Genomic DNA, 23,213 nt, shown 5'->3' with positions numbered 1-23,213 from the left:
AGTGGCTGATTCTAGATCGTATTTGGGTATATAGTTTTTCTTTTCTGTATATTTGAAAATTTATGTAATAAAATGTAAAAAAGGAAAAAAAGACTTAACCATAAAGAGCATTTATAAAACTATACAAAAGATCATTTCAAGGGTATATAGGGTTCATTGTCTGTTACCTAAGCTAAGGGTTTAGGTTATCACTAGAGTTGGTAAGTAAGACTCAAAATAGAGGTATAAGCCTAGAGGCCCTCAGAGGCCAGGCAGGTAATGTGAATGAGGGATGCTGGTTGGCTGTGTTCAGGTAGAGGATGACAGAGCAGGAGAGCACATAGTTAAAGCATCAACAATTTTTAAAAATGAACATGTGTTCCAAATAAAAACCTCTTGGAGGGCAGGCAATATATGGTCTCCTGCAAAAGAAAAAAATTTACCATCTCTGAATGTACCCAGCTTTCTGTCTGCTCTCCTCCTTTCATCAGAAGATATAGGGGTGCTTCAGGCATCAGAATGGGGGAGCTGAGTTCCTGACACTTGAGAACCTGGGAAAACTTTATTCTCATTGCCTGTAGGACCAGCCTGTCTTGTTGGAGCTCTGTAACTTCAGGAGTAGAAAAAGTGGCCCATCTTTTTTTTTTTTTTTCCTCTTTTTGTCTTGCTCCTTTGGTGTCCTGGAACTGGATTTATGGGCCGATTTTCAGATTCCTGTGAGTCTAAGAAGCACGTTCTGATAATAGACCTGTGTACCTGGGCTTTGTTTTTAGGTATTTAGGGGAGGGTACAGTTGCAGTTAATAAGAGTGATTTCTTTTTCTTTTTTAAATTTTATTTTATTTATTTATTTATTTTTTGACTATAGAAGCCATACCCCCTGCTTTAGAAGTATGGAGTCTTAACCACGGGACCAGCAGGGAAGTCCCTTCAAGTGTAATCTCTCTAACCTTGGAGTTGCTGAGCGGCTTCCTTTGAACACCTTAGGGTGCCTTCTAGACTTAGCGAACCTTCCCCCCACCTCTCCCATTTTTGTAGGAAGAAGGGTCAGGGTTTTGATTGAAGATCCGTCGCTGGTTTGGAGGCTCTCTGTTTCAGCCTCTGGTGCTATGGGCCAGTACTGGCTGGAGCTCTCTTCCCTGCCACTCTTCAGGGCAGGCTCTGGAATCTTCCTCACTCACCTTGGAGGAGCAGGTGCAGGCTGAGAGCAGGCCTCACTCTGAAGTATATATGGGAACGCAGAACAGGGACCCAGAGAAGCCTTTCTCCCCCTGAAGATTTCCTCTCTCTTTTTAAAAATAATTAATTAATTAATTTGGCTGCACAGGATCTTAGTTGCAGCATGTGGGATCTAGTTCTCTGACCAGGTATTGAACCCGGGCCTCTTGCATTGTTAGCCTGAAATCAAAACCACTGGACCACCAGAGAAGTCCCCCATTCTTGATAATTAAACTATTTAAATATGGTAAAGACTATTTAATAACTACCAATAGCAATTACACAATGAACAGCAAATACTTAAATCTTTACATTTTAGTTCAAAAGCTTGACTGAGATTCCAGCAATTACCACTTACATTTAATTGTCTAAGAGAGTCTTATAAATACAATAGAGGTATAAAATAAGTACTATAGACATCATACATAAAAGAAAAAAGTCTTTTTAAAGATATCACCTGAAAAAGCCAAGATATGCTAGAAAAACTTTTACTATATTAATAAGACAATTTGAACATGATAAATTCACCAAGGCAATGCATTTTTTTTATTTTCTATATACCTTTCTTTTATAACTTCATATCCTTGGGAGATTTTTCCATGTGAATATGTACCAGCCTTGGGTTTCCCTAGTGGCTCAGATGGTAAAGAATCTGCCTGCAGTGCAGGAGATATGGGTTCAATGCCTGGGTTTGGAAAATCCCCTGGAAAAGAAGCAGCTACCCACTCCAGTATTCTTGCCTGGAGAATTCCATGGACAGAGGAGCCTAGTGGGCTGCAGTCCCTGAGGTCACAAAGAGTTGGACATGACTGAGTGACTAACACACACACGTATAGACCATCTTCATTCTTTTCCGTGGCCATGTAATACCATTTATGGATGTACCTTGATTGATACTGATAGCGAGCTCCCTTGATGGATATTGAGGTATTCGCTCTCCTTTTATTATTATAGTCACTACTACAATGACTAATCATTTAAATAATGATACATCGTTTAGCATGTGTGCTAACATATAAATTCCTAGTAGAGAAATTGCTGCATTAATGGCTTTATGCATTTATAATTGCATAAATTGATATCTTTGCCAAATCACCCTCTATGATGACATTAGCAGCTTACATACAAGTCAGCAATGCCTGTTTCCTCATAGTTCTACCCACAGAGTTTTTAATCACACTTTTGGATTTTTACCAGTTTGAGAGAAGAATGCACTTCCAGTGAAGTCTTCTTTTCTATTTTTCTTATTATTAGTGAACTTCTGCATCTTATTGTTGTGGCATTGGTATTTACTCTTTTGTGAAATGCCATTCATATCCTTTGTCTGACTTGCTTTTGCTGATTTTTTGCTTGCCAGTTTCTAGGAGCTCTTTATCTAATAGGAAGCTTACCGTTTATGATACATGTAGCAAATATTTCTCGCAGGTTTTTTGTTTTGTTTTAGCTTACCCTGCTTTTTGCCATGAGGAATCTTGATTTTTATCTTTTGGATATATCAATGTTTCCTTTATGGTCTTTGTGTTATCGTGGCCCACTTTTTTTTTTTTTTTTTAAATCTTGGCCCACTTTTGATGGCACAGAATCATTTAATTCCTCTTCTCACAGTTTGTCTTCAGTCTTTTTATGACTTCAATCCTAGATTGACAACAAAATGCTCTAGGTGCCTTTCTTCCCAAGTCTGTGTTCCTGGAACTGTATTCTTTGTCAGTAGTGGCGTAGCCATTGATAACTTTGTTAGGAGATTTGAGTGGTCTGAAAAACCCCACATTTTCTCAGGATGGACACTCTAGAAAAATGTTTGGCAGTTACTTATAAAACTGAACATGCAGTTGTCATGCAACCCAGCAACTGTTACTGCTGTCCAGTTGCTTAGTCGTGTCTGACTCTTTGCGACCCCATGGATTACAGTATGCCAGGCATCCCTGTCCTTCACCATCTCTAGGAGCTTGCTCAAACTCATGTACATTGAGTCAGTGATGCCATCCCACCTTCTCATCCTCTGTCGTCTCCTTCTCCTCCTGCCTTTCCCAGCATCAGGGTCTTTGAAATAAGTTGGCTGTTTGCATCAGGTGGCCAAACTATTGGAGCTTCAGTTTCAGCATCAGTCCTTCCAATGAATATTCAAGACTGATTTCCTTTAGGATTGTCTGGTGTGGTCTCCCTGCAGTCCAAGGGCCTCTCAAGAGTCTTCTGTAGCACTGCAGTTCAAAAGCATCAATTCTGCAGCACTCAGCCTTCCTTATGGTCCAAGTCTCACATCCATACATGACCACAGGAAAAACCATAGCCTTGATGGATCTTAGTCGGCAAAGTAACATCTCTGCTTTTGAATATGCTATCTAGCTGGGTCATAACTTTTCTTCCAAGGAGTGTCTTTTAATTTCATGGCTGCAGTCACCATCCGCAGTGATTTTGGAGCCCCAGAAAATAAAGTCTGTCACTGTTCCACTGTTTCCCCATCTATTTGCCATGAAGTGATGGGACTGGATGCCATGATCTTTGTATTTTGAATGTTGAGTTTTAAGCCAGCTTTTTCACTCTCCTCTTTCACTTTCATCGAGAGGCCCTTTAGTTCTTCTTCACTTTCTGCCATAAGGGTGGTGTCATTTGCATATCAGAGGTTATTGATATTTCTCCTGAGAATCTTGATTCCATTTCGTGCTTCATCCAGCCTGGCATTTCACATGATGTACTCTGCATAGAAGTTAAATAAACAGTGACAATATACAGCCTTGACGTACTCCTTTCTCAATTTTGAACAGGTCCATTGTTCATGTCCAGTTCTATCTGTTGCTTCTTGACCTACATACAGGTTTTGCAGGAGGCAGGTCAGGTGATCTGGTATTCCTATCTCTTTAAAGAGTTTTCCACAGTTTGCTGTGATTCCCACAGTCAAAGGTGTTAGTGTAGTCAGTAAAGCAGAAGTAGATGTTTTTCCGGAATTCTCTTGCTTTTGTGATGATTTAACAGATGTTGGCAATTCCACTGGTTCCTGATTCCACTGTCTTCTCTAAATGTAGCTTAAACATCTGGAAATTCTTGGTTCATGTACTGTTGAAGCCTGGCTTGGAGAATTTTGCTAACGTGAAGTGAGAGCAATTTTGTAGTAGTTTGAACGTTCTTTGGCATTGACTTTCTTTGGGATTGAAATGAAAACATCTTTTCCAGTCCTGTGGCCACTGCTGAGTGTTCCATATTTCCTGGCATGTTGAGCGCAGCACTTTCACAGCATTGTCTTGTAGGATTTGACATAGTTCGGTTGGAATTCCATCAACTCCACTAGCTTTGTTTGCAGTGATGCTTCCTAAGACCCACTTGACTTCTCACTCCAAGATGACTAGTCTAGGTGAGTGACCACACCATTATGGTTATGTGGGTCATTTAAGAGTTTTTTTTTGTATAGTTCTTCTGTGTATTCTTGCCGCCTCTTCTTAACATCTTCTGCTTCTGTTAGGTCCACACCATTTCTGTCCTTTATTGTGCCCATCTTTGGATGAAATGTTCCCTTGGTATCTCTGATTTTCTTGAAGAGATCTCTAGTCTTTCCCATTCTGTTGTTTTCCTCTATTTCTTTACGTTGTTCACAGGAAGGCTTTCTATGTCTCCTTGCTATTCTTTGGAATGCTGCATTCAGATGGGTATATCTTTCCTTTTCTCCTCTTTCTTTCGCTTCTCTTCTTTTCTCAGCTATTTGTAAGGCCTCATCAGACAACCAGTTAGCCTTTTTGCATTTCTTCTTGCAGATGGTTTTGATCACCACCTTCTGTACAGTGTTATGAACCTCTGTTCATAGTTCTTCAGGCACTCTGTCTGTCAGATCTAATCCCTTGAATCTATTTCTCACTTCTACTGTATAAGTGTAAGGGATTTGATTTAGGTCATACCTGAATGGTCTAGTGGTTTTCCCTACTTTCTTCAATTTAAGTCTGAATTTTGCAATAAGGCATTCATGATCTGAGCCACAGTCATCTCCCGGTCTTCTTGTCTTTGCTGACTGTATCCTTTGTTCTGTTTTGCAGTTGTACTCTTGGGCATTCATCCCGGAGAAATGAAAATCTATGTTTACAGAAAAACCCATGTGGCGACTGTCCATAGCATCTTTGTTTTGTCATAGCCCCAAACTGGAAACAACCCAAATGTCCTTTTCAACAGGTGAATAGTTAACCAAACTCTGGGTGATACATACCATGGAGGACTACTCAGAAATTAAAATGAACAAACTACTGATACATGCAACAAGTAAATGAATCTCTGAGGGATTATGTTAAGTGAAAAAAGTCAATCCTAAATGGTTACATTTTGGATTTTTCCCTTTTTGAACATTTTTGAAATGGCAAAATTTTAGAAATGGTGAACAGATTAGTGTTTGTTGGAGCTGAGGATAGAAGAGGGGTAGTTGTGGTTATAAAAAGCAACAGAACTTGTGGTGTTGGAATGGCTCCATATCTGACTGTGGTAGTGATACCCAAACCTACGCATATGAAAAAACTGGACAGAGCTAAACACACGTCCAGGTAAAGTGGGGATATCTGAGCAGATCAGTGGGTCCCACCCATGTCAGTGTCCTGACTGTGATACTGTATTATAGCTTCGCAAAATGTTGCCTTTGGGAGAAGCTAGGTAAAGGAATACACAAGATCTTGTACACAGGACCTCAATAAAAACGTCAGATCTAAAACATAAATCCTTCTTGCTGCCAAAGTCAGCCCTGTCAAAAGCTCCTATGGGGAGGCAGGCTCTGAGGAGCTCCAGGCTGTCCTGTGCCAGGGTTGGCAGTGGAGGTGGGGGAGCAGGGCCCTGCGGGGTACAGCGCGCACTCTGCTGTCAGGCCAGAGGAGGAGCTGAGAGAAGTCTCTGGAACAGCTCCATCGGGTCAGCCAGCCTCCAGCTTCTTTAGGGGATGAAGAACTTGGCTTACGCCCCAGTTCCTCAGAACCAGTGGGTTTGACATTGGTGGTTGGGAGGCAGCAGTGGGGAAGGCTTCCCAAGACAAGCTTGGGTGCGCGAGTCCATCCTGACAGTGCCCAGTGCGTGTGCTTGTCATGTTTATTTCGGATCTGCGCTGTGCCATTGGCTCTGGTGTGAGTGTACCACTCTGGGAGTGGAAGGGGGTCCGTGAGATCCCCAGGCTCCCAGTAGAAATTCTCAGAGGTCAAAACCACTTTCACAGTAATACTTAGATGATTGTTAATTACTCTCATCCTCTTACAAAAGTGTACAGTAGAGTTTTTCAGAGGCTTCATGATGTAAAATAGCAACATATTAAATGCAGAAGCAGGTCTGAGACTCTAGCTGTTTGCTATGAAGCCAAGACAGTGAAAAGACTTACAAAAATGTAAATAAATGCCGCTCTTCTCACTTCTTTGTTTGAGAAAGTAGTTATATCCTTTAAAATACGTTCTTTACATTAACACATATGGGGTTGTTATTATTATTATTAATTTATTTATTTTAACTGGAGGCTAATTACTTTACAGTACTGTAGTGGTTTTTGCCATACATTGATGTGAATTAGCCACGGGTGGACATGGGTCCCGCATCCTGAACCCCCCTCCCAGCTCCCTCCCCATCCCATCCCTCAGGGTGTCCTGGTGCACTGACTTTGAGTGCCCTGTTTCATGCATCGAACTTGGACTGGTGCTCTCTTCACGTATGTTAATATACATGTTTCAGTGCTGTTCTCCCAAATCATCCTACCCTCACCTTCTCCCACAGAGTCCAAAAGTCTGTTCTTTATATTTGTGTCTCTTTTGCTGTCTTGCATATAGGGTCATCATTACCATCTTTCTAAATTCCATATATATGCATTAATATACTGTATTGGTGTTTTTCTTTCTGACTTATTTCACTCTGTATAATAGGCTCCAGTTTCATCCACCTCATTAGAACTGATTCAAATGCATTCTTTTTAATAGCTGAGTAATATTATTTTTAAAAATGATAAGTGTTCAAGGATTTCCTGTTTTGTTTTGTTTTTTCATTTTTTAATCGGAGGACATTTGCTTTACGATGTTGTGTTGGTTTCTGCCATACAGCAACATGAATCAGCCATAGGTATACATATGTCCCCTCCCTCTTTTCTCCCACCCCATCCCACCCCTCTGGGTTGTCACAGAGCACCAGATTGAGCTCCCTGAGTTACACCAGCAACTTCTAACTGGCTATCTGTTTTACATACGGTAATGCATATGTTTCAGTGCTACTCTCCATTCTCACCTTCTCCTCCCTCTGCTCAGTTTTAATTTTTAACAGCTTTGAATATTGCTTTAAACTACATACACAAGTGCTTTGGGGTCCTCGATAATTTCTGGGAGGATCAAAGTGTCCTGACACCAAAAAGTTTGTGAACCTTTGAGTTGGAAGGAGGCACTTGATCAGAAATCAGGGGACTTGAGTTCTGGTCAGGACTTTGTTGTGTGACCCTTAGTATGTCATTTAAGCTCTTTAACTGATATTTCGTGTTTTGTAAATGTTATTCTGGTCTATACACCTTAAAGAAAGGTAAGGTAATTCTGTGTGAAAGGCTTTGAAAAATAATGTCCTGTTCAAATTTAAGGGAATTATAAGGGATTAATAGTTATCCAGCTAAACTGATGTTGGAAGAAAATGTAAAGGATGAGGTTCATGGCATGTTAGTGGACATCCTGCTCAGGTTTTAAATGTCTTCATGTTTGTATTTCCTCCTAACAGTTTCCTTATATATATTTTCTTCTGTTTCTCAGACAACCGTTTTAAGTTCTTTTGGTCAAGAAGGGATTTATATTCTTAATATCTTAAAGTAGTGCCGTAATGTCAGGTGCTGTGTCTTATAGAAACCACTTACTGTGTGACTTTAGGTAAGTTACTTAACCTCTCTGTATCTTGGGTTCCTCACTTGTAAAATGCAGCTAATGGTCATTTACTTTCCTGGGCAATTATAAGTCTGAAAAATAATGCCCAGGAGGCACTTTGCCAAGTGCTTGGTTCCTACTAGACGCTCCGTAAATGATAGTTGCTGTGATTGTCACTAGCACACGACAATAGATGCAAGGTTAAGTTTAAACCTCTTACTCTATCTTCCATGAACTTGTTCTTAAACTACTTTATTCACAAGTTTACTAGTAATTTTTCATTTCATTTTTATTTCTGTTTTTCTGCTTTGAAGGGCTGTTGAGTGGCCAGACTTCCCCAACAAACGCCAAACTGGAGAAACTGGACTCGCAGCAAGTGCTACAGCTCTGTCTCCGCTACCAGGACCACCTCCATCAGTGCGCTGAGGCCGTGGCTTTCGACCAGAACGCTTTGGTGAAACGAATCAAAGAGGTAATGGATCGCGAGAAAGTAGCATGGCTGACTCAGTCTTGTGATTCCCTGTGACTCCTGGGTCCTCTTCTCCTGGGGTGTAGCACCACTGACCCCAGTTTTTTGGGAGGTAGTCGTTTTCTGTTTCGATGTCTTGACATTTGTCCCCATGACTTTGGGAACATTGTCTTTCCCAGCAGTAAACTGTGGTGATAGAAAAGAGTGATCTGTAGAGTAGACTAATCTGAAGTTTGAATCCTGGTTCTCCATTTATTTGCTTGGGAAGGTTACCTCCCTTCTCTTGGTCTCAGTTTCCTCATAAGAAAAATGGGTCTAATAGTAATAACCTTCCAGAAGGGTTGAGTGAAGATTAAATTGCTCAGTATGTGTTAGCTGTTGTCAGTATGTGTTAGCTGTTGTCAGTATGTGTTAGCTGTTGTTAGTATGTGTTAGCTGTTGTCAGTATGTGTTAGCTGTTGTCAGTATGTGTTAGCTGTTGTCAGTATGTGTTAGCTGTTGTCAGTATGTGTTAGCTGTTGTCAGTATGTGTTAGCTGTTGTCAGTATGTGTTAGCTGTTGTCAGTATGTGTTAGCTGTTGTCAGTATGTGTTAGCTGTTGTCAGTATGTGTTAGCTGTTGTCAGTATGTGTTAGCTGTTGTCAGTATGTGTTAGCTGTTGTCAGTATGTGTTAGCTGTTGTCAGTGTGTGTTAGCTGTTGTCAGTGTGTGTTAGCTGTTGTCAGTGTGTGTTAGCTGTTGTCAGTGTGTGTTAGCTGTTGTCAGTGTGTGTTAGCTGTTGTCAGTGTGTGTTAGCTGTTGTCAGTGTGTGTTAGCTGTTGTCAGTGTGTGTTAGCTGTTGTCAGTGTGTGTTAGCTGTTGTCAGTGTGTGTTAGCTGTTGTCAGTGTGTGTTAGCTGTTGTCAGTGTGTGTTAGCTGTTGTCAGTGTGTGTTAGCTGTTGTCAGTGTGTGTTAGCTGTTGTCAGTGTGTGTTAGCTGTTGTCAGTGTGTGTTAGCTGTTGTCAGTGTGTGTTAGCTGTTGTCAGTGTGTGTTAGCTGTTGTCAGTGTGTGTTAGCTGTTGTCAGTGTGTGTTAGCTGTTGTCAGTGTGTGTTAGCTGTTGTCAGTGTGTGTTAGCTGTTGTTAGTGTGTGTGAAGTCCTGCCACACTAATTTGCTTTGACTGACACTTCAGCTCTTTCCTGTGTGTGGTTTATGTTTTATATGCTGATACTGAGAGCTGATACTCCAGTCGAGTATCAGTTCTTTGGGAGCAAAGCATCTGACATCTTCCTCAATTATATTTTTCACTGTGTCAGCAGGAAGAGCTCAGTGATTCTTATTGGTTAGATAAAAACAGTTGTGCCTGCTTAACCCACAGGGTTTTTGTGAAGAAAGACACAAGATAATTCACGTGAAAGTACTTAGTAAATGAAAGAGTATGTGGTACACATGTTAAGTAATTATGAATAACAATAAGTGGATTCTTCTTTCAAACATTTAAATATATCATTGACTGGGCCAGCACATCACACAGCTCTGGGAGCACCAAGGTATAAGTAAGTATGTTTACAAAAATTTTCAATCAAGAAGGAATTTCTCTTCTGATACCTTGAAGTGATGTCATATAAAGAAAAGGTAAGGAGCTGTAACTTGGAGAAACCGCCTGTGTGAATGGCATTTCCTGGCATTTACCAAATTGGTCCTGGTCATTGATTCTAGCAGGAGAAGATGGACAGGAGGAAACACACAGGGAGAACGTGGAGAATCACTGCAGATTGATCAGTTAGTAACGGAAGCACTGCATCCTTGAGGGGACAAAGTAGTCGTTAGCTCTGTTGATAGATGTAAATGTGCCGACACCTCCATTATTTTACTGTTTACTCTCCATGGAATGTTGTGTGCATGTATGCTTTTCTTATAGACTGATGACTTTTATATGGAAAAGTATTAAATATGACCTTTTTTATTGATCAGCTTGCATGTGGCCTTTTCGATATTAGACTTATTTTACTACATTATGGTCGGCAGAACTTGGAAGTTCCAAACAGGACTATGCATTAGAATCACTTGGATTTTTTTGTTTTAGTGTTGAATTCTCTCCTCTCCAGTAGGCCTAGCATGTGGTCTGTGAATCATTATTTTAATCAACTTATTGAATGATACAAAGGCAATTCTCCATTACATGGGATTTGGGAACCACTCATCTAGAGCATTGTTTTCCAAGATAAGTTCTGTAAAACTGGTTCCATACAAAGAAGGCCAGGCTTCTTGCATATTTTATTACCATCCTCAGAAAGTCCCAATGCATCAGTTCAGTTCAGTTGCTCAGTCATGTCCAACTCTTTGTGACCCCATGAATTGCAGCACGCCAGGCCTCCCTGTCCATCACCAACTCCCGGAGTTCACTCAGACTTACGTCCATCAAGTCAGTGATACCATCCAGCCATCTCATCCTCTGCTGTCCCCTTCTCCTCCTGCCCCCAATCCCTCCCAGCATCAGAGTCTTTTCCAATGAGTCAGCTCTTCACATGAGGTGGCCAAAGTACTGGAGTTTCAGCTTTAGCATCATTCCTTCCAAAGAAATCCCAGGGCTGATCTCCTTCAGAATGGACTGGTTGGATCTCCTTGCAGTCCAAGGGACTCTCAAGAGTCTTCTCCAACACCATAGTTCAAAAGCATCAATTCTTCAGCACTCAGCTTTCTTCACAGTCCAACTCTCACATCCATACATGACCACTGGAAAAACCATAGCCTTGACTAGACAGACCTTTGTTGGCAAAATAATGTCTCTGGTTTTGAATATGCTATCTAGGTTGGTCATAACTTTTTTTCCAAGGAGTAAGCGTCTTTTAATTTCATGGCTGCAGTCACCATCTGCAGTGATTTTGGAGCCCCCCAAAATAAAGTCTGACACTGTTTCCACTGTTTCTCCATCTATTTCCCGTGAAGTGATGGGACCGGATGCCATGATCTTCGTTTTCTGAATGTTGAGCTTTAAGCCAGCTTTTTCACTCTCCTCTTTTACTTTCATCAAGAGGTTTTTTTAGTTCCTCTTCACTTTCTGCCACAAGGGTGGTGTCATCTGCATATCTGAGGTTATTGATATTTCTCCCGGCAATCTTGATTCTAGCTTGTGTTTCTTCCAGTCCAGCGTTTCTCCTGATGTACTCTGCATATAAGTTAAATAAGCAGGGTGACAATATACAGCCTTGACGTACTCCTTTTCCTATTTGGAACCAGTCTGTTGTTCCATGTCCAGTTCTAACTCTTGTTTCCTGACCTGCATACAGATTTCTCAAGAGGCAGGTTAGGTGGTCTGGTATTCCCATCTCTTTCAGAATTTTCCACAGTTTCTTGTGATCCACACAGTCAAAAGCTTTGGCATAGTCAATAAAGCAGAAATAGATGTTTTTCTGGAACTCTTTTGTTTTTTCCATGATCCAGCGGATGTTGGCAATTTGATCTCTGGTTCCTCTGCCTTTTCTAAAACCAGCTTGAACATCAGGGAGTTCACGGTTCACGTATTGCTGAAGCCTGGCTTGGAGAATTTTGAGCATTACTTTACTAGCGTGTGAGATGAGTGCAATTGTGTGGTAGTTTGACCATTCTTTTGCATTGCCTTTCTTTGGAATTGGAATGAAAACTGACCTTTTCCAGTCCTGTGGCCACTGCTGAGTTTTCCACATTTGCTGGCATATTGAGTACAGCACTTTCACAGCATCATCTTTCAGAATTTGAAACAGCTCAGCTGGAATTCCATCACCTCCACTAGCTTTGTTCGTAGTGATGCTTTCTAAGGCCTGCTTGACTTCACATTCCAAGATGTCTGGTTCTAGGTGAGTGATCACACCATCGTGATTATCTGGGTCATGAAGATCCTTTTTGTACAGTTCTTCTGTGTATTCTTGCCACCTCTTCTTAATATCTTCTGCTTCTGTTAGGTCCATACCATTTCTGTCCGTTATCGAGCCCATATTTGCATGAAATGTTCCCTTGGTATCTCTAATTTTCTTGAAGAGATCTCTAGTCTTTCCCATTCTGTTCTTTTCCTCCATTTCTTTGCATTGATCGCTGAAGAAGGCTTTCTTATCTCTCCTTGCTATTCTTTGGAACTCTGCATTCAGATGCTTATATCTTTCCTTTTCTCCTTGGCTTTTCTCTTCTCTTCTTTTCACAGCTATTTGTAAGGCTTCCCCAGACAGCCATTTTTTCTTTTCCATGGGGATGGTCTTGATCCCTGTCTCCTGTACAATCTCACAAACCTCTGTCCATAGTTCATCACGCACTCTATCTATCAGATCTAGGCCCTTAAATCTATTTCTCACTTCCACTGTATAATCATAAGGGATTTGATTGAGGTCATACCTGAATGGTCTAGCGGTTTTCCCTACTTTCTTCAATTTAAATCTGAATTTGGTAATAAGGAGTTCATGATTTGAGTCACAGTCAGCTCCTGGTCTTGTTTTTGTTGACTGTATAGAGCTTCTCCATCTTTGGCTGCAGAGAATATAATCAGTCTGATTTCGGTGTTGACCATCTGGTGATGTCCATGTGTAGAGTCTTCTCTTGTGTTGTTGGAAGAGAGTGTTTGCTATGACCAGTGCATTATCTTGGCAAAACTCTATTAGTCTGTGCCCTGCTTCATTCCACATTCCAAGGCCAAATTTGCCTGTTTTTCCAGGTGTTTCTTGACTTCCTACTTTAGCATTCCAGTCCCCTATAATGAAAAGGACATCTTTTTTGGATGTTAGTTCTAAAAGGTCTTGTAGGTCTTCATAGAACTGTTCAACTTCAGCTTCTTCAGCATTACTGGTTGGGGCATAGACTTGGATTACTGTGATATTGAATGGTTTGCCTTGGAAACAAACAGAGATCATTCTGTCATTTTTGAGATTGCATCCAAGTACTGCATTTCGGACTCTTTTGTTGACCGTGATGGCTACTCCATTTCTTCTGAGGGATTCCTGCCTGCAGTAGTAGATATAATGGTCATCTGAGTTAAATTCACCCATTCCAGTCCATTTTAGTTCGCTGATTCCTAGAATGTCCATGTTCACTCTTGCCATCTCCTGTTTGACCACTTCCAATTTGCTTTGATTCATAGACCTGAGATTCCAGGTTCCTATGCAATATTGCTCTTTACAGCATCGGACCTTGCGTCTATCACCAGTCACATCCACAACTGGGTATTGTTTTTGCTTTGGCTCCATCCCTTCCCAATGCATATTATCTTATTAAAAGTTCTTAGCAGTGTTATAGTAAAAAACATAAGCACTTTTCAAACTTATTTGATTTTGGAACCCTTATCTTGGGTAGCATCTGTTAACATCTTATATGAATAGTCTTTTTTTTTTTTAAGTTGATCTTTGGCATCTTCACAGTACACATACCCTCTGATTTCTCTCTCTCTCCCTCAAAACAACAACAGTATTTATTTGGTTGCGTTGGGTCTTAGTTGCATCTTGGAGGATCTTCATTCCGGCATGAAGGCTCCTCACTGCAATATGTGGGACCAATTGCCCTGCATGATAATGGGATTTTAGTTCCTTGACCAAGGATTGAACCTGAGTCTCCTCTATTGGAAGGCAAATTCTTAACCACCAGACCACCAGGGAAGTCCCAGGAGTGGTGTTTTTTAGAGCCTTCTTTGGGAAGTGCTTCTGTAGACGTAAGACCTTACCATTTTTGACTGTGTTAGAAATTAACTATGTCATTAATTTTCAGATTTTAGAATAAATCAACATTTTACTGTTTCCTGTCTTCTTTTTGGTAGGGTCCTCTACTCCATACCCGTCACTTCATGGTTTAGGAAAATGTGGTACAGAAAGATTAAGTGACTAGCTCACTGTCAAAGATCCGGGCAGAGTATTTTGTAGTTGATAGAACCAGACAGACAGAGTTCATCATACCACACTCTCAACTCCGGAGTGGTTTCTTGGGCCCGAGTGAGTGTTAGAATCACCTGGGAATTTTCACTCCAGTATATATGGTGGAAACCTTTACACAGACACTGAAGCAGACAAATACTGGGGCCTTTCCTCTCCTCACTGCTACTGTCCTGTCCTGTCCGGCTACTACAGGCATCAACTTGTGAAGACCCCTGTTTCATCCACACCCCCACTCACTCCCTTCCACCTCCCCAACTGGTCTGTTTTGCAGGAAATCTCAGGCATATTATTTCATTCATGAATATTTAAGCATATATGTCTTTAAAAACAGAGGACCCCTTTAAAAAACTGTTTAATTTGAATTACTTTCAGACTTAGAGAACAGTTCAAAACATAATTCAGAGGATCCCTTATATGCCTCTCATTACTTTTTCTAAAGTGAGCATCTTACAAAGCCTTAGCACAATGACAAAACCAGGAAATTCACATTGGTGCAATACCATTAACTACATGGAGATTTTTTTTTAAAACCAATTTTTCCATTGACAAAAACTCCTTTTTGAAAACACAGCCAGAGTACCATTATCATACTTAAAATATCACCTTCATTCATGCAATATAGCTGAGATGCTTTTAAGTGACATGTTGATTTCACTCCAAACCAGTTCGATGGAAACTGTTGAAGGGAGGTGGGTGGGGGAGGGAGAAAGCCAGGCCTTGGTGTTCATGAACACCCTCTGGATAATTCTCACAAGTACCCAGGGTTGAGCACCAGTGCTGTGGAGCGTTCATTAAAAAACAGTTAAACTAAGTTTAAAATTCTGCGTTTGAGGAGCCTTGGAATTCACTTTGAGCCATCAGTAGTGGCCAGAATTGTTGCCAAGCAGAGAGAGCAGGCCCGGTATGAGCAGTGCCTCGTTAGCTCTCTTAGGGCCAGAGAGGTGAGCACAGTTTGCAGGCTTTCAACGGAGACGTGTCATCTCTCTTGGTGCAAACTCCTGAAACACATGTGTCTGTGTGCACTCACTTCAAACCCCAGGGTTGAAATTAGTCACTTCCAAAGGAATAAAGCAGAGGATGTCGTTTTGATCAAACACCAGCTCGCTTGTATTATTCCAGATGTTTCCTGGAAATTGGGTTGCAAGTGTAAGGAAGTAACATAATGCTATATGTGTGGAAAAGTCAAGGAACCTAATAACTGTGGAGAATGTGTATTAGTGGAAGTAGAACCTGGATCAGCCAGAAGCTCTGAAAGCTGCAGCGCTTGGGATCACTTCCGTTTGGCTCAGACGGAAATGTGGCTGTAACCATTGCTGATTCAGAGAGAAGAAAACCAAGAATTTAGCCGGGCTTTCCTATTACTAAATTTGGATGATGCTCTTGAATTAAAAGTTGATGGGAATTTGTTTTATCAGAGAGGAGTGAAAGCTAGGGGTGTCTTCCTTCACACCATCGAGTCTTGTCCACTGACCATTAGTTTCCCTAGTAGCTTCAGGATGACCCTCAGCCAGCCAGCCAGCATGGCCAAGCAGCTATTGTCAACTGACCTAGAGTGAGGGGCTTTAAGGGTGATAGAGAAGCGTAATATGGTCCCTGCTCGCTGAGAGCTTCATCTAGGCGAGGGAACGAAGATGAAAGATTGGTGCCGTCGATGTGGAGTACTCAGTTGTGGTTCACAGCCGAAGGCCTGGGAGAGTTCAAGATTCTAATTTTCTGGATTGGGTGAGACGTTTTCCACGTCTTCTAGGAAAACTGGGATTTGGGAAATGAATGGAGAGAGGGGAGTGTTGCCAGCTATGGGACCAGCTGAGAGTCTCAGAAGAAGGTTAACCTCGGGGCTTCAGGGGGACAGTGGAGAAACTAAACTTGTTCCAGGAAATCTCTCCAGTAAGAAGCAGGTGTCAGAACTGGAAGGACCTGAGAGAGCTTCTGGTCCAAGGCCCTTGTTACGCAGATGCAGAAATTGATATTATGGAATTAAAAGTGAATGAAAATCAAATGAAATTTGGGTTTTTTGGGTTTTTTTTTTTTTTTTGTAGGTAGTACATTAGAACAGGCTAGTGGGTTGAGGGTGAAGAGTTAGGAGAGAAGAGGTGGTGGATAAAGGATAGAAGGTGAATTCTGAGAGTGAGGCCCCTGAGGTAGCAAGAGCCCTGGGGGCATTTGTTTTGAAAGAACGGGGGGAACTAGGCAGGTTTTTAAAAAGAGGGTGCCGGGCACAGACCAGCCACACCTGAGGAGCCTGTGTATTTTTTCTGAAGGAGAGGGTTTGTTGAGAGTGACTGTTGAGTAGGAGCACCGCTGTGAATCCAGGAGTTACTGAGGGCTCAGCGGAGGTGGGAAGAACTCGGGCCTTGATTTTGTGAGCAGTTCTGTGTGATGGTTCTAAGTGCGAACTCCAGAGCCTCATTCCCGCGTTCACACCCTGCCACTGCCTTTAATGAGCTGTGTGACCTCGAGCAAGTTACTTGATTCTTCTTATTTTTAAATTGGCTGTGCCCAGTTGAGACATGTCTCTTAGTTGAGACACGTGGTATCTTTAGTTGTGACATGCAAACTCTCAGCTCTGACACGTGCATGAGATCTAGTTCCCCAACCAGGGATGGTTTTCCCCTTGCACGGCGAGTGTGGAATCTTGGCCGCTGGACCACCAGGGAAGTCCTGCGACTTGATTCTTCTAAGCCTGTTGCCTCTTCTGTTACGTGAGTATAAAAGTAGTTGTCTGCCTCAGAAAGATTCTGGTGAGGGTTAAATGAGTTACTCTGTGTAAAGTGTGGGACCATGTCTGCCATATAATAAACACTGTGGTATTAGCTCTTGTTATTGTTTTGAATAAAAATAATGACTAATAGAAAAAAAATAACAACAGAAAATAATGACTGAGAGAGAAAAGCCTAACCTTACTGCTCTGAATTGGCCTGTGTGAACTTTCCTGATACCAGCAGCAGCCTAAATATTGACTCATCTTAAATTACTGTCAACAACCTGAGTATCACAAAGAACTACACAGAGGCATAGCTGATCATTTTTAACCCAGTCTGCAAGCCCTGCCTGATTTCCTTCATGCCACAGACATGTGCTGTCTGGAGTCTTTGTAGTTAATTTAACTGTTGATTCTGCTCTGTAAAAAATAAACCGGTGCCTGTGTAGTGTGGACCATGGGAAATGTGAAGCTGGACGTGGCACGTGAGTGGTCCTCGGCCTCTAAGCTGTGAATATCTCGCCTCTGATCGTTCCAGTGATTTCTGTTGGTATCTCATCATTTCTAGTTAAGGATTCAGGTTGGCAGGCAGACACTTTCAGTTTTAGGTCACATCTTCCATTGAAATCGGGGTTACTGAAAGGTAAGGAAGAAAGGAACATGCATCCCCCTAATGTAAGGGCTTTCTGCAGGGGCCGGGGTCGTGGGGAGGAAGGCCAGTGGCAAGGACCTGGAAGGAACCCCAAGGAAGATATAGTTGAGACAGCTGAGTGGCTCACAGTCACTGACCTGGATCTTGTTTCTGCCCCAGTCTAGTTGCTGTCAGTGAGGGAATGTGTTCGTGGTTTAGAATACCTTCCTAGCTGAGCTGAAGCCACTAGGTTAACTTTTTACAGTTTCTGTGTACTTGCTTGCTTCTGGTAGCCTCGGTGTGTTTCATCGTTACCTGTGTTGAAAGCATGCTCTCTTAACGTTAATCCAAATGAAGCATTTTCAGATGGACACTTAGGCCACATGATTAGGTGGGATTATAAAGACACCCTCAGATTTCTCTAATTCAGCCCTTTCATGGCACACTGAAAACCAAGGGTCCCTGAGTTTACTGGGGATTTGTCCAAGCTTTTTCTCCAAGTTAATAACTAAGACAATAGAAGATGAATCTTTCTGATTTCCCCTCCTCTTTTTTTGTTTTACCCTACTACTTACATTCCACTTCCACAGAACTTTATCATTGGGTTTTTATTCCTTTTTCATGCTGTAGGCTCTCAACTAGTGTTGGAAGGAATGAGCTGCTGTTCTTGGGCAGGGATTTCTTTCAGTTGACAATACTGTAATGTTTGAGACCCAGCTGGAGCCATTTTCCAAGTATTTGACCTGACTTCCTGTACCATGTTTCCTCCCATGGGGCTGGGGGAGAGGCTGACCAAGGTTAAGTGAGTTTCTCACAGTTTGCACAGAGAATCCATGTCCGAATTGGTGTTAGCATTCACTCTGAGCCCCTTCAGCAAGAAGCCTGCCTTGTGTGAGCCGCTGGCCAGGTGAGGATATTACTCTTTGCCTGCCGCCTTGAACCAAATGTCCCCCCAATGACAACACTGTTAGATTCCTGTTGCTGCTTTTAAACATATCCTGGCATTGGTCACTGCTTGCTCGACTTCACATTATAAAATGGGTTTGGCAGCATTGGTTAAAGCTATAAATTTTGACAAGAGCATTGAAATGTTGGGTTTCTTTTTGCTGAAAGGCTGAGGGCGAGGCATTTCTGGAACGTTCCAGATTTCCTTTCTGTCTAACAAGCTACCCTAGTGTGAATTTCAGGTTGAGCCCTTGGGACAGAGTTGTGCCCCCTTCTTGTCCTTTGGGCAGCCTTTCTTGCCAGTAAGAAACACAGCTGGTCCCCTGCATGGCAGGAAATCCAGCTAAGGGATTGGGCACATTCTGGTGTATCTGGCTGTAAGGGACGCTGTACAGCACTTCCTCAGACCTGGCCCCTTACTTCCTCTGCACCAGCGCTGGCCTGCCAAAAGGCAGAAATCCTGGACGAAGGCCCAATCGAGTTTATTACTCGCCTCTTGGAAATGTGGGCCTGTGTGCTTTGGCGAGGCCCGAGCAAAACCCAATTATGCGACTGCTTTGAGATTCCCCTCCATTCAGGCTCTGGATCCTGATGTGAAGCATGTGTGAGCAGCAGCCCTGTTTGCCTCCAGGTCAGCGGCCCTAGTCGTGCCCCTGGACAGCCTGCTCGGCCAGCTTTCCTAGCACAGGCCTCACGGGCCAGGCGCTGGAGCCCCACTCCACTCTCCCCCAGCTCGTGTTCCAGCCTGTGAGGATGGGTGGTATTGGAGGCCCCTCAGCCACCTCTCTCATGAGGAAAGCCAGAGGAACTGCAGTCTGTAAGCCAGCAGGTGAGCAGTATTCCGGGCACATGGTAACAGAACTGGAAGTAGGACCAGGGAAAGACAGTCCCTTCCTGTGCCTCTTTCATGAAGAAAAATAAGGAAGTGTAACACATTATTGGCCAGAGATGTATAAATAGGTCTTTTGTTACCCAAACATTACTGACTGGAGACTTTCAGTCTTCACTTGCAAAATAAATCATCAGCCACAGGCATTAGTTTCTGCAAAAATCTCCCGATCAATAATGTGTTAATACATTTGAATGTTGCTGCGATGCTCAGCACATGCCTGGCACATGGTAGACATTTAATAAATGCTTGTTAAATGAACAAGTTAGTATATTCTTCACCTGTGTCAATGTGTTTGTCATAGTGACTGATAAGCTTTCTTATTATGTTACAGAAAATAAAGGTTATGAGAGTTCTGTTAGGTAAATGTCCTGATGGCTCAGTGGGGTAAAGAACCTGCCTGCCAGCGCAGGAGACATGGGAGATGTGAGTCAGGAAGATCCCCTGGAGGAGGGAGTGGCAGCCTACTCCAGTATTCTTGCCTGGAAAATCCCATGGAGAGACGAGCCTGGAAGGCTACAGTCCAAAGGGTCACAAAGAGACGGACACGACTGAGCGATTAAGCACACAGCACACGCATTAGGTAAATGTAGGCTAGACTGCAGCTATAAATAGACTCAAGAATGTGTAATGGCTCAAATGCCGCTGAAGTTTATTTTTTGCTCATATTCAGGATGGATGTTTCTGATTAGCAGGTGACTCCTCCATTGAGTGAGGAATTCAAGGCTTCTCCCATTTTATGGCCCTGCCATATCCAAAGGCCACATTGCTGATAGCATTCCAGTTGGCAGGAGGGGAAAACAGTGGAGTAGCACAGATGCGAGGTTCTCCTGGATCAGACCTGGAAATGTTGCAGGTCACTCTGGCTGGAAGTCAGTCACATGGCCACAGCCGACTCCAGAGGAGGCTGGGAAATGTAGTCTGTCGTGTGCCCAGGGTGGTTTGGTTGACTTTTGACTGTGCTGGGTCTTTGTTGCTGTGTGAGCTTTTCTCTCGTTGCAGTGAGCGGGGGCTGCTCTTCTTTACCGTGTGCGGGCTTCTCGACGCAGTGGCTTCTCTTGTTCCAGATCACAGGCTCCAGAACGCTTGGGCTTGAGTAGCTGCAGTTCCTGGGCTCTGGAGCACAGGCTTAATAGTTGTGGTGCATGGGTTTAGTTGCTCTGTGGCGTGTGGGATCTTCCCAGACCAGGGATTGAACCCGTGTCTCCTGCACTAGCAGGTGGATTCTTTACCACTGAGCCACCAGGGAAGCCCCTCTGTGCCATCTTTGAACTTATAATTCTAAAATGCATCTTCATTCTGACTTTGAGACTCACAGGGGTTGGTGCAAGGCCCCGAGGTCCCAAGAAAATTTCACTTGATTTAGGTCCTCCTGTCAGTGAAAATCAAGTGATATTAAGCAAACAGTTAAATCATTAAGTGGAAAAAAATAATACACATTATATAGTTAATAGGATTTCAGATATGTTAAATCTCTTTTTTAAAAAGATCAGAAGGAAATATGACAGTTGGCCATGGTTGCTAACTTTAGTGATGAGAGGACCAATATTTGCTTTTAGCCTGGTTCGGTTTGTTTTCTTTTTTAGTAAATCTCTGTCTTGAACGTGCATTTTTCCCCCCAACTTAGAGTAATTCTCTTCTCTCTTTCTCATTTATATGAGCCTTATTAGGGTTCTGTCTCCTTGGCTGCTGCTTTTTCACTCACTGCCATAGAATATGCTTTTCAGAATGTTCTGTGCGTGTACCTCTACATGTTCACTTCATTTCTGAACTCATTCAGCTCTGGGCCAGGCTCTGCTCCAGGTGGTAAGGATGTGTCGCTGAATAAAAGAGACAGACTCCCTTCCTCATAGACCTGAACGTTCCATTGAGGAAACAGATAATAAACAAGATGAAAAATGTAGTTTTACGTATCACATGTAAGAAAAATGCCGAGAATCAAAATAGAAAGCAAGAAAAAGGATTTGAAATGTCAGTAGGGTGTAAATTTTAGGTAGGGTAGGCCCAGAAGGTCTTATTAGGAGAGAACCATTGATATAGTGACCTCTTGGCTAGCACAGAGCAAGCCAGGAGGGCTCTTCCTCGCAACTGTCTATACCTAAAAGTGATCAAAAGTGTTTCGACCAATGACAATCACAGTACCTAAGTCTATCCACTATTAACAGTCTGTTCTTTATCACACTGGTTGGGATGTCCTGAACCAAAGGCTCATTTGCTGTCTCTATTGTTTCTTGGGAGGACACTTCCAGAGCCAAACTCCTTTTAAAAACATCTCTCATTCTTTCAGGGCTCAAGGATTCCCAAAGGTTTTCTTGAGGAAGTGTCCATAGAGCTTGAGACAACAGTTAACTTTTTTCTGCCCTTGTTGACAGACTGTATTTTGGTATTGTGAGATTTTTATATTTTTAATTTAATTTTTTAAATGCTCCATCATTTTATTTTCTTTCAGCCTCGCCATGTGGCACATGGGATCTTAGTTTCCTGACCAGGGATCGAACCCATGTGCCCTGTAGTGGGAGTGCAGAGTCTTAACCACTGGACCACCAGGGTAATCCCAGTATCATGAGATTTTAGATGCTGTCCTGGCCTCACTCCCCAGGGCTCATTCTGCACATGAGTAGAGAGCTTGACATTTGTCCAGGGACGTATCCAACCATTGCTAGAGCTGCTGTTGCAGAAAATTAAGGCAACTTGCATTCCAGAGCAAATGGGACAGTGAAGATGCAAGCTCTCTGCAGGAATCTAAGGAGCTGTGTAAATGAAAGAATTCTTTTAGTGAGTAAAAGTCATTTCTTTAAAATGCAGCAAGACCACCAGTGGGGTTCTTATAGGATGTTACTGTAGAAGAATGAGCATTAGTGGCACAATTAAAATAGCGTTTAGTAGGGATTTATTCCCACATCCTGGCACAAAGTGAAAGTGAAAGTCATAACCCCAAGAACTATACAGTCTGTGGAATTCTCTAGGCCAGAATACTGGATTAGATAGCCTTCCCCTTCTCCAGGGGATCTTTCCAACCCAGGGAACAAACCCAGGTCTCCTGCATTGCAGGTGGATTCTTTACCAACTGAGCTGTCAGGGAAGCATCCTAGCACACCTCAGCTGTTTTCTTTTTTTTAAATTTTTTATCAAAATATAGTTGATAACAATGTTGTAGTAATTTCAAGTGCACAGCAAAGTGATTCCGTTGTACATACATATACATACATATATATTCTTTTTCCTACTCTTTTCCCTAATAGGTTATTACAGAATATTGAGTATAGTCCCCGGTGCTATACAGTAGGTGTATCTACTTTATATATTGTAGTGTGTATATTTAATCTTTCTTTGTCCAACTTTACTTAGTTTGATAACCTCTGTGTCCATCTGTGTTGCTGCAGATGGCATTATTTCAGTCTTTAATCAGCCATTTTCTCTTCCACCTTTTCTGGGACCAAGACTCCCTGTCACCACATACCTGCGTTTCCGTCTTGTAATTGTCACAGTTGTGTGCCACAGAATCCACTCGCTTTGGGTGTTCCTCTGGTCTCCATTCTCACTCCATGCCATCTGTGTGCTCCCTTCTGCTGGACTCTGTTCCTGTCTCTGCCCAGTGCATCTCCATTCTTCTCTGGATATGCCAACAGCCTGTCTAAAAACACTCCTGCTCTGCCCGGACAAGGGGTCTCTGCCTCATTTTTC

General features: G+C 42.4%; 1 protein-coding gene across 2 annotated transcripts in view; it reads left to right on the top strand.

Moving 5' to 3' along the window:
• Positions 1–23,213, top strand: part of BORCS5 (BLOC-1 related complex subunit 5) — a 97,803-nt gene that overhangs the window by 57,034 nt on the left and 17,556 nt on the right. For both annotated transcript variants that reach the window (XM_018048469.1, XM_005680821.3), the window contains exon 3: positions 8,341–8,498. In XM_018048469.1, coding sequence (XP_017903958.1) covers positions 8,341–8,498 — 158 coding nt within the window. The remainder of the gene's footprint in view (positions 1–8,340; positions 8,499–23,213) is intronic.

This window comes from Capra hircus, chromosome 5 (genome assembly GCF_001704415.2).
Source record: "Capra hircus breed San Clemente chromosome 5, ASM170441v1, whole genome shotgun sequence".
NCBI lineage: Eukaryota > Metazoa > Chordata > Mammalia > Artiodactyla > Bovidae > Capra > Capra hircus.
This window is presented reverse-complemented; position numbering and strand designations above follow the sequence as displayed.